Source organism: Talpa occidentalis, unplaced genomic scaffold (genome assembly GCF_014898055.3).
Source record: "Talpa occidentalis isolate TD23 unplaced genomic scaffold, MPIMG_talOcc4v2.1 talOcc4.15, whole genome shotgun sequence".
Taxonomy (NCBI): Eukaryota; Metazoa; Chordata; class Mammalia; order Eulipotyphla; family Talpidae; genus Talpa; species Talpa occidentalis.
In genome coordinates, this window is record NW_023601543.1 from 66,841,923 (window position 1) to 66,854,167 (window position 12,245).

Here is a 12,245-nt window from a genome sequence, read left to right on the forward strand (position 1 = left end):
GTCTGGAGTGGGGGTGGAGTCCACAAAGCCTGTATGGAATTAGCTTTAGGACATCCTTTTCCCCCTAACAGTCTCTCCCTTTAATTCCCATAGCACATTGTTTCTATGTCTACTTTGGCTTTGTCTGTTTTGCATGAGCTCTTTTTCATGTACTTGTCACCATTACTTGGTAACAACTCTGAAGACATAAGTGTCGTTTAACCACATCTGTACCCTTGAAAGGTCTATTCAGTCATTTAAGGAGACTCAATGATTTGTTGAATTGACAGGAATTGTAATAACTTGATTCTTCCAAACCAAAGTCTTTTATTAGAATTTTTCTTTAAAATACTACTTAGCAAAGAATTTTCTCTAACCAAAATCCTTGATTACAGTTTCTTTGTACAAACTGACAAAAGAATGTAAATGTCAGACCTGGTAAAAAGTCACTTTAACATGCAAATGCCTTAATACAAGGAAAGTGCAAGTCATTATGAAAAGTCATTTCTCCATCAGGTGTTAAGAACTATTTCATATCAAGTCATATATGGGCACTACCATTGTCAGTCTCTATGCCACAGAAACAAAAACTCAGTTACTTGTAATCATCCTTTTCCTGTGCCCTTTCTTCATGGTTACTAATTAAGTCTAGAAAATCTCATGGTACCTCTTTTATCACTTACTATTTTAAGTCCCCATTAAAATGACATGAGTAGAGAAAATACTTTCCTCCCTGATGAACTGAAATTGCATTTTGATTGGTCTGTTTCCTATCTCCACTCCCTCTCTTCTGTCCATCCTGACCATTGTTATAAGAGTAAATCCTTTATTCTCCTAAGACCTACATGTTAGCATACAATGTATCCTTGATTATTGCTCCTGAAGAACTGATGTGGAATTATAACTTTGAGATTCAAATATAATCAAAATGTATATAACCACTGTGTTATGTACATGAATACTTGTTTCAAAACCAAAGTGAAAACTTTTCCTTTTTTGCTATAAAATTATGTAATACACCATCTATATTCAAAAAATCTCTTTTAACTTAATTATTTGAGCTCAGGTAATAACAATAAAGCACTTAGCTTCATTCTTGTGATTAAAAAAAACTGGACCTAAAACTAGAACTACTTTCCTGTTACATACAGTTGCATATACATAATTATACCTTTTTTTTTTTAAATGCCGATTTCTACTATTAAGTCATATTTCAATTTCCACATTTTAGCAATGGCTTGTGAAAAGACCGTCAATCTATATGTTAAATTTATGAATAAAGGAATATTATAAAGGACTCAACTAAATTTTTTCCAAAGATGACATACAAATAGCCAACTAGTCCACGACAAGGTATTCAACATCGCTAATCATGAAGGAAATATAAATTAAAATCACCTCATGCCTACTAAGATGGCTATTATGAGAAATATAAGAGATAAGTTTTGGCAAGGATATAGAGAAAAGGGACTCCTTCTACAATAATTAGTAAGGAAATGACTTGGTAACAATGTTATGGGGAAAATGTTTGAGGAGAATGCTAGTGAAATATGTCAGAAGGAAAAAGATAAATACCGATGGCATCACTAATGTGCAATATAAAGTAACTAAACTAAAAGTCAGTTAAAGACATGCTGAAAAACTAAGCTTCAATAGCTGACTGCAGAACTGAGACAATGAAGGGGGAGGCGGTGGGGGAAGGGAAAAGGACAGGGAGGGAGGGAGGCCTAATGGTCTGTGGTTATGGAGTATGGGCAAGTTGGTGGTGGATGCACTATGGTGGTAAAACCTGCTGGGGATACCCCAATGTTACCTGGGTTAAAAATAAGTTAATTAAAAATAAATAATAAATAAATAAAATGTCATGGTATAAAAAAAAAATAAATAGAACTACTATGTTGTCCAGCAATTCTACTTCTGAGAATATTTTCAAAGGAAGTGAATTATCTCATAGATGTTTGTTTATCACTTGTTTAATTACAGCATTATTCACAATAGCCAAGATATGGAACCAACCAAAGTGACTAGATAAAGAAAACGTGGTATACACTTACAGTGGAATATTATTTCACCATAAAAAAAGAAGGAAATTCTGCTATTTGTGACAACGTGGATGAATGTTATAGTAAGTAAAACAACTCACACAAAGAAAGACAAATATATTTCACTTATATATAGGATGTAAAAATACCAAACTCAGAATGAGACAGGAGAATGGTGATTTTTGTGGGAAAAGGGAAATTGGGAGATAGTAGTCAAAGGATATAAATCTTCAGCTCTAAGATGAATAACTTCTGGGGATGTAATGTAAAGCAAGATAATTATAGTTAATAATACTGAAATGTATACTTGTAAGTTTCTGACAGTAGATCTTAACTGTTCTCACCAAATAAGAAATGATAACTATGTGTTAATTAATCCGTGGTAATCATTTCATTTTATATGTGTAGTATACCATCATGTTGCATACCTAAAAAATAAAATCATATTGTGCAAACTAAGTATAAACAATTTTCATTTGCCAATAATATCAAGCAAAGCTGGAAAAAATAAGAAGAAACTTATAAAATATTTACACAATTTGTAATAGAAAGGTACCCACCTGTATGTCCATGTCAAAACCAATTTCACGAAGAACATTCACAATAATCAGACAATTGTGCAGATAATGTTCAGGTCTTTTTGGTTCTGTGTACATATTTAGAAAATAAGATTCAATCTGGAAAAGAAAACATTAAATGTTTTAGTAATAATAAAAATGATTGCTTTTTAGCTGTTCTCTACAGTTCAGCAAAGAATCATTTAAATATTAACATTTGTTAGCAGCAGATTTTGAAGTAGTAGGTTTTAAGCAAAGAGGGAGTGCCAGAGACACAAATACATATGCATTTAAGTCAGGTGTGTCTTAAGACATAAATGAATCAGTTTGCACAAAATATAATTTGAATTTTAGTTACTAAGTTTTTTCAAATAATATTAGACCACTATATATAAAAATGACTCACCAAAAATGGGCAATAAGCTCCCATTTGTGCTGCAAAAACAAGGCCATCTGATAGGTCGTTGTCAAAATTTACTATCCATCTTTCAGAGGGAATAGCTCCTGTTCCAGAAAAGAAAGAGGGAATAAAAGAATAATTTTCCTTTCCTAAAATGATAGCTTAAGGAAATTTGATCAATAGAGACAATTTTATCTCTGCTTGGAAACAAAAAAGCATATTATTTTAGAAATTAAAACCTAAGAAGCTTAATAACACAGTATATGTCTGTAAGGCTTTGTAAGCAACTGCAAGCTGTCTCCGTCACTTGTATTTGAACTAATTTGAAGAAGATACTACCATACATCAATGAAGAAAATATCCACTATTTCAAAATTACTCATCCTGTTGAGTACCCTGAAGTTCAAGTGCTTGGTCAATGCTCATCAACATGGGTAAGGAGGCACGGGGTTAACTGTAACTCTGAAGTTTTCATGCCAGTTTCCCTATTCGTTGCAGAAACTCCTCCACATGCAGGATACATGTGTGGAAGGGATTGGAAACTTAGAAACCAGAATTGACCTATAAAAGATATTACATGATGGATGAGTAATAAAAGGAATTCTCAGTTATTGAAATTATGATTATGCTGACACTGGGAAAAGAGTAAAATGATCTGGATATATAGTACATATCTGAAAGGCTGTCTATTTTGGGAGGGAGGGTGATTTAAACATCAGAAATTATTGCTATGTTGGAAGTAAAATTTCCCTTTTTTAAGTTTCCAAAAGGATCTACATTCTTGAAGGTTTTGAGATGGTGTCATATCTGAAAACAAAACAAAATGAGATTCCCCTGATTCTTATGACAGGATATGTTCATGAGAAATTCACAAGCCAGGATTACATCACAACTGAAACTAGAAGACTTTGTTTTCTCTGGAACCAAAGATGGCCTGGATCTTTTTCAGAAACAAAAGTACATGGTACTTTTTCATCTTAGATGCTTACAACATTGAACATATCTAAAGAATTTCTCTGACATCTTACAGATGCTACAACATTGAACGTATCTATAGAATTTCTCTAACATGTTATTGTAAAATCAGTCTTGCAAAGATACCTAGGGATTTTCAAATAATATATACAAAATATTATCCTGCACTTTATTTTTCAAAGCATTTTTTCCTGCTAGAAACCTATAAATATCTGCATATCTGATGTAAGATGTGATACAATGATTTTAAACTGTGTATTTCTAGTTAGCTGGGTAATTATAGCCTAAATGTGCTTCCGTTGATGTATATTTGCCACCCATGGCTTTTAATAAAAACAAAATGACTCACTTTCATAGCCAATATTAAGAATGGATGCAATTCTAACCTTCATGTGAAAAAGGCAATTTACTAGCCTTTTGATAGGGAATCAGTTAGCAATGAATATAGGCCATGTCCTCTAAATATCTCATACTCATCTTGTAACAATTAGAAGGGATATAAATCGCCATAAAGGAGGTGAACCTCTTTTGAGGAAAGATCACATCCACAACAGAAAAACAACTAATAAAAAATCTCTTAACTATAAGCAAATGAATACATGGTAACGCAAAAATAACTGTGTTACACTATTACTTCCAACTCCACCAACTGCAATCCTGCAGCACTACAGGATTCATTATGAAATGTTCCCCTTTCTTCAACAGTTAAAAACCTTCAACAGTTAAAATACAGATATGATCTATCTGTATATTTATTTAACTCTAGAATATAAAGTACTTTCAGAGCTGCAAACCCATACAAACACGGATGTACAGGTTTTTTTGTCTTTAGTTCTACAGTATACAGGCATATTATTTTTTAACATAATTGAGTCACTGCCTTTCTTCTTATATTCAAAGAGTTTGTCAAACATTTGTAATGCAGATTCATTTGTCACAGTCTATGTTTCATTCTTAATTACTTCTATGTTTTGGCTGATTAAAAAAGATACATACACTAACATGTATTCTTAGTGGTGTGCAATTCTAGGATTTTAATGGACATGTTGTCACACAGCTACCATATTTTTTCCACATGGGAGTTTCATTACCCCCCAAATTTTCATGAGCTGCACCTTTGTAGTCAATCCCCTTTCAGCCACTGACAAACACTGATATAGTTTTTCAGCCCTGTAATTTCACTTTTCCCAGAATGCCAAAAAAAAAAAAAAGGAATCACAACATCAGCATGGAGTTTCTTGGGGCTGGCTTCTTTCACTTAGTAGAATGCAATTAAGATGTCTTCTTGTTGTGAGAATTAATAGTTCTTTCCTTTTTGTTGCTTAGAATATTATATGGTATGGATGTGTCATAGATAGCTTATCTAATTACTGATTGAAGGATATTTCCTTTGTTTTCAGTTTGGGGCCAATTGCGCATAAATCATACAAACATTCACAGACAGGTATAATGGTGACCATCAGTTTTAATTACTTTTGGGTAAATACCTCGGAAAGTAATTTCTAACATATATCAATAATAATTGTACTGAACAACAATCATACTATTTTCGACCTACCCATTTACTTTTGCTGAAGTATCTGCTCAGAATTTTGACCAATTTTTTTCAAATTGTATTATTTCTTGTTGAATTTTGAGAATTCTGACACCCCACATGCAAGATATCTGTGGGATATGTGATCCAAAACCATTTTTCTTCTGATCTATAGCTCGTCTTGTCATTTTCTTAAAAGAATTCTTCACAAAGGAGAAATTCAAATTTGATAAATTCTAATATGTGATTTTATGGAGCATGCTCTGGTCTTGTATCTAAGAATTTATTGTGTAACCCAAGGCCATGTTGATATTCCCCTGCTTTCTCCAAGAAGCTTTTTTGTTTTTGAATATTATATTTAGGAATATGATCCACTTTGAGATATTTGTATGGGGTATGAGGACTAGGCAGGCTCTTTTTGCATATGTCAGTCTAATTGCTCAAATACACTTCATTGAAAAGACTACCCAGCCTTCATTGAATTGCTTTTGTATGTTAGTAAAAAAAAAAAATAGTTCTATTTGAATGGGTCTCTCTAGTTTGTTCCACTAATTTATAGGTTTATTCCTTTGCTAGAATTGTACAGTCTTAAATATTATAGTTTCTGAATTTCTTCTACTTTTTCAAAATTGTTTTGGCTATGCTAATAACTATTTTTTTCCATATATATTTTGGAGTCAACTTAATGATATCTACCAAAGAAACTATGGTGGGCTTTCCACTGGGTTTGCATTGACTCTATAGGTCAATTTGATATATTAACAATATTTAGTCGTGCAACCCATGTGTATAGTGTATTTCTCTAAATATCTTTGATTTCGTATTTTGTTAGGTTTATATTTACACTTGTTTTTTTTTAATATTTATTTATTTATGCATACAAGAACCGGGGTACAGGCCAGAGATATGGGGGTGAGAGGATTCACTAAAGGCAGAGTAGAGAACAGAACAGGCGGACTGACTAAAATACACTGCTGAGGGGAGCAGCAGGTGAGACAGGAGAGGTCTGCTTTGCCATGTGGGTTGCTCTCGGGCCAGCCGGGGATCAAATTTGTGCTGCAGAGGCTGTGGATTGCTTCATAGGGCGGTGCTTAACCCCCTTGTGCCACCAGGGAGGTCCCAATATTTATGTTAGGGGAAAAAGGCTGTCCTAAAGCTAATTCCATACAGGCTTTGTGGACTGCCCCCCCCCCCACTCCAGACCAAAGCCATCAAGACACTGGGAACTACAAATCCCATCACCACCAAAGGGAAGGTTGCTGGAACCTGAGGGTGGGGTTAAGAAGCCAGGTTTGGTATAAAACCAGACACGTGGGCTTTGAGGGATTCCTTTTTTTTTTTTTTGGCTCGATGCCAGTTTGCAGCTCGGGCAGCTCTCAGAGTGCCTTTGGGGTTTCCAGGTCCGCGGATCAGGTAGGACGCATTAAAGAATTTATTTCCCTATTTTCTCCCTGAGTTGTACATTTCCTTATTTCCCTTGCTCTTGTAAATAAACCTTTTATTAACTTTTTGTGTGTGCCTATAGTGGAGTATTAATAAGTCCCTTTTAAGCGTGCGGGTGAGGACCCACAGCCAGGCAACCCGTTTTATGTCGGGGTTGCTCTGTAACATTTACACTTCTTATTCTGTGATGCTACAGTAAATTATATATATAAATAATTTCAAATTCTAATTTTTGCTGCTATGATAAACTTTATTTTTGCCTACTGATCATATATCCTACAGACTTGAGAAACTCAGATACTAGCTCAAAAAGCATTTTTATAGATTCTTTGGGATTTTCTACTTTACTGTCACGTCAAATCCCTAGGGTGAAGGGGTTTTGTTGCTATCGTAGTTTGTTTTTGAAACTGCAATGAATTTTCGCCCTAAAGATGACTGTATGTGCCATACTTCTCCCCAAAGGTTAACACTTTCTTTCCATAAAGAACATAGAAAATCTGGGCTTCCATGGTGGCGCAGTTGCTCCCATCAGCAGTGCTTTCGGTCAGTCTACCTGTTCTGCTCCCCACTCTGTCTCTGGTGAATTCTCTCAGCCTCCCGCGCCTCTGTCCTTTACCCCAGTTCTTGTATAAATAAAAATAAATCTTTAAAAAAAAAAGTACATAGAAAATCTGGGCAAATTGCTTGTCACTCCACTAGGAGTGGCAACTATGAGGGATACATTTTCCGGATTCACTTCAGTCATTTCTGTGAGGAACTAAAGTGGTATGTAGAGTAAACATCTGCAAGGTGGTAAATTCCACACTTCACCATACAATTCATCCCTTTTACCCAACTATCCACCCCCCTCTCCTCTTCCCTTCTGGTAACCACTAATTCATTAGAACACAATTCTAATTAGATATTTGACAAAACCATGGTTAACAACAATACTAATAGCCAACATGTGTGGTATGTCAATTAAAGGACTAAAAATTTTATATATTTTTGTTTATTTAATCCTTAAATCAAGTAATATGATCGTGTAATTGTTACTAATGTTATTTACCAGAAAAGTGAGAACAGGAAGATTAATTTATTTTCCTAGGAAAGAGTGTGACTGGGATTTGGAGTCAAGTAGTTTGACTCCAAGGCTTATGTTAAATGTCACTGTGAGATGTTAATCTTTCAAAATATTAATTCAGGTTCAACCAAAATCTCAGACTTCAAAGAGAGTATAAAAAATATCTCATATACAAAATTTACAAAGGAAATATTTTAGAATTGATTTCATACTCTTGCACACCTTTTTCATTATAAGAATATAGAGATTGAGCAAAAGAAGGCAAGTCACTTGCTGGGGAAGAGCTATCAGACTGATCCCAGTTTTGCAACACTGTTTTATGGGAATAACACAATGGAGCACTGTTAGAGAAAAATAAAGGGTGACTCCTAAATTTGATTCTCAGCCAAATGCCATTCTCATAAAAATAAAATGAAGATATTTACCAAGAGAACTCAGAAACTAGAGAGCCTTGGAAAAGGTTTTTTGGTTTTTTTTTTTAGAAAAATAATGACAGTAAATTAGCCACATATAATAATCACACTAAATGTGAATGGTCTGAATTCACTAATTAAATGACATAGACTGACAAATTAGTTCATAAAGTGTCAGCCATCCCTACTTTGTGTACCAAAAAAACCCACATAAAACCTAAAGACAAACACAAACTTCAAGTAGAATTCCGAAGCACATTGAGCCAATTACACAAGAGAGAAAAGCACAAAGTGCTGCCTTATATCTGTTAAATTAGACTTTCAGCCAAAAAAGGTAATCAAGGACAGAGATAAATACTATATAATAATCAAGGGAACAATTCATCAAGAAGATAAAATTATCATTAATATTTACACACTTAAGAAAGCTAAGTTTATAAAACTATATACTCAGCTAATTATATAAAACAAATATTAATATACCTAAAACAAAGATAAAGCCATATTCACACTAGGAAGCCTCAACACACCATTTAGGCTAAGGAAAAGATCATCAAAACAGAAAGTTAACAAAGAAGTTAAAGGCATTAAATGAAGTATTGGAACAGATGTACTTATAAGACATTTAAGAGAATAAGGTATTAGAACAAAAAAGGAAAAACAGAGCAAGAATTCAAAGCCCAGAAACAAACTCATATAAATATGGACTGTTATTCTTTGACAAAGGAGTCACAGTCATACAATGGAGAAAGGAAAGCCTCTTTCTCAAATGGTGCTGGGAAACATGGACAAAAAACAAACCGAAAAACCTAGATCATTAGTTAACTCCATATATAAAAAAATAATTCAAATTGAATTAATGACTTGGATGTAAGACCCCTACCCATAAAATACTTAAAACATTCAGGATACAATACTGGTTATCAACTACAGAGAAGTATTTGGGGTTGCATCCATAATGGCAAGGAAAACAAAAGCAAAAATAAAAAAGTGTGACTACATCAAACTAAAATGTCCTTCTACATCAAAAGAAACTGTCATAAAAACAAAAAGGCACCATACAGACTAGAAGAAGATATGTGTATATTACATGTCTGACAAGGGGCTAATGTCCAAAATATATGAATCATTCGTACAATAAAAAGCAACCCAATGAAAAAATGGCCCAAAGACCTAAATAGATACTTCTGAAAAGAAGATATTCATATGGCCTACAGGCACATTAAAGAATGTTCAACATCACTTATTATAAGGGAAATGCAAATCAAAATTCCATTTTCCAGTACACATGGCTATTTTCTTGCTTCAGCATAATTTATTGAACTACACTGCTAATCTATGGGAAATGGCTTCACTTTCTGTTCTCATGCTTGCTTGACTGCTTGGCATTTCTCTGAATTTAGTGCTGAGCTTCACACTAATCTTGACATCTACATATTGACTGACAGTCACACTCCCAAAATAAAATATTCTAGATATCACATTAAAATGTCAGAGTATACCATGTCTATTGTCAGTATGTACTTCAATCTTGCAACAATGATGATAAATATTTAATGCTAAATGTTAAAGGGCTAATTTGAAATTACTAGTAAAAATAAAGTTATTTGTAAATAATTATTATATTTTGGTTTAATGAAGTTGAAAATTAGACACACTTGAAGCAACAAATGTGTACAAATTGAAGACCTCAGCAACACATCAGTCTTAACAATAGACAGCATTATTAGAAGGCCAAGGCCTTTTCCCAAATGTGTACTGAACAGTTTAACAAACATTTATAAAATGAAATCATGGCACTTTTAGATGGTACATAAACGATATATGTTGCCAAGTATACTCATCATTATGCTCACTAAAGAGAGCAAAAACCAGTATTTTTCATTTATAAGGACTATAATTGCTATCTCAAGAAAAAAATGTTAAAATATGCATGGGTCAAATAATAAGACATTATTATGTACAACAGTTGCTTTAAACAGACTATTCAAAATGTTCCAATTTCAGAAGTTTGTTAAAAGTACAGTCAAATGAAAGTACCTAGTTCTGTGGGAAATTCTACTTTACATTACAAACTGGTCTGCTGCAGCTTCAGAAACACCAAGTGATTACAGGATGATAAAATTTCCATTAGCAATCAAATGTAGCAATTGAAACAAAAGGATCCAAAGGAATGACATAAAAGATACTTTATGATAGGCATGATCCATTCAAGAAGACACTGTCACCAAGGTGTGGGAAAAAATGGTTCATCAGTGAAAGATGTTAACTACTAAAGTTAATGATAAAAGGTCTTAAGCACAGGAAATACAAAGAGCTACTGGGAACAGATGAATGAGTACAAAAGGGCAAATGTACCTCCTGGAAAGTACTAAAAATGTCCCCTTTGCATACCACAGACAGGTGTCTACTTATCAAATAGAAAACCATTTTTGACTTTCACATCATGTAGCACAAATCACCACATGTTAACGATTTTCAAACAGAGAATAGGTATCTTTCTTCCTTCCTCTTTTTTATTAACAGTGGCTCCCAGCAAGCATCTGTAGTTAGGAAACTTAACTTTCCCAAACTTTAACTATCTGCCCTTTAATTTTGGGTAAGTCCACAGGAAAAGTCTAGAGTTAAGGCATCTCAGTCTGATCTCAGTGCTAGATTCAGGTGTGCTGACTGAAAGCATTTGACCACTGTGCACTTCAACCCTTGGACTTATTGCCAACCCAAAGGCTGATTCAGCCATCTCCCATGACTCATTAAGGCTGACAGAATGAAGTCCTAAAACACTGTCTTGATATTCAAAGTCCTGGGTGGCGGGGATTGTGTGTTCTGTGATTCAACTTTACAAACAAATTCACCCCAACATGCCTACTATCAAGCTACTATCTCACTTGTCACATCCTTTCCTGGTTCCATCATGGCAAAAACATTCTAAGGAGAGAAATATATCAGACCTGTCCTGAGATAGAGGTGCTGATAAAAGGAATGCAACAGATATATAATATGGAAAATATTCTGCTGCTTTGGCTCCACTGCTAAACTCCAAAGAAATTCTGGGAAATCCATAAACACCTAAAAAAAACCAAAACAAAACAAAACAAAAAAAACCCTGGGCCTCCCCTGGTGGCGCAGGGGTTGAGCGCTCGGCTGCAAAACTGCCCACAACCTCTGCTGCACCAGTTTGATTCCCGGCCACAGGCAAGGGTCCCACATGGCGCGGCAGACCTCTCCTACCACGCCTGCTGCTCCCCTCAGCAGTGTATTTCGTCAGTCTGACTGTTCTGTTCCCCACTCTGGTGAATTCTCTCACCCTCCCACACTTCTGACTGTACCCAGTGCTTGTAAATAAATAAATAAATCTTTAAAAAAAAAAAACACCCTTTATTTGTTGCCTGATTGGGCTGATTAAGGACAGACTGATCAAGGATGACTGCAAGCTGCCAATTAATCAGTTTACTCTTTACTCTGTAAATGTGTAATAACACTCACTGTCTTTTCTCTGCAATGTTTTATCCTTCACTAGAGAAGGACAATTTCACAGGGCATAGAATTCTAGGTTAGTGTATTTTTTCTTGTCTCACTACCATAAAGGTTTCATTCTATTCTCTTTTAGCATGGCTTCTAAGGAAAAGTCAGATGTAATTCTTATCTTTGTTCTACTACAAGTAGGTTTTTTTTTTTTCTTAGAATTCGCTCATGATTTTTTTATCTTCGATTTTTTTGCAATTTGAATATAATATGCCTAGGTATAAAGTCCTATGGTATTATCCTGCAGAGTATGCTCTGAGCTTCCTGAATCTGTAGTTTGATGTCTGACATTAATTTGAGGGAATTCTCAGCTA

General features: G+C 34.5%; 1 protein-coding gene across 1 annotated transcript in view; it reads right to left on the reverse strand.

Annotated features, from left to right (window-relative positions):
* The window catches only part of CFAP47 (cilia and flagella associated protein 47), a 330,871-nt gene that overhangs the window by 190,311 nt on the left and 128,315 nt on the right, over positions 1-12,245 (reverse strand). Inside the window, exons 33-34 of the mRNA XM_054695900.1 lie at positions 2,985-3,082; positions 2,582-2,698 (exon numbers count right to left, since the gene is read on the reverse strand). Coding sequence (XP_054551875.1) covers positions 2,582-2,698; positions 2,985-3,082 — 215 coding nt within the window. The remainder of the gene's footprint in view (positions 1-2,581; positions 2,699-2,984; positions 3,083-12,245) is intronic.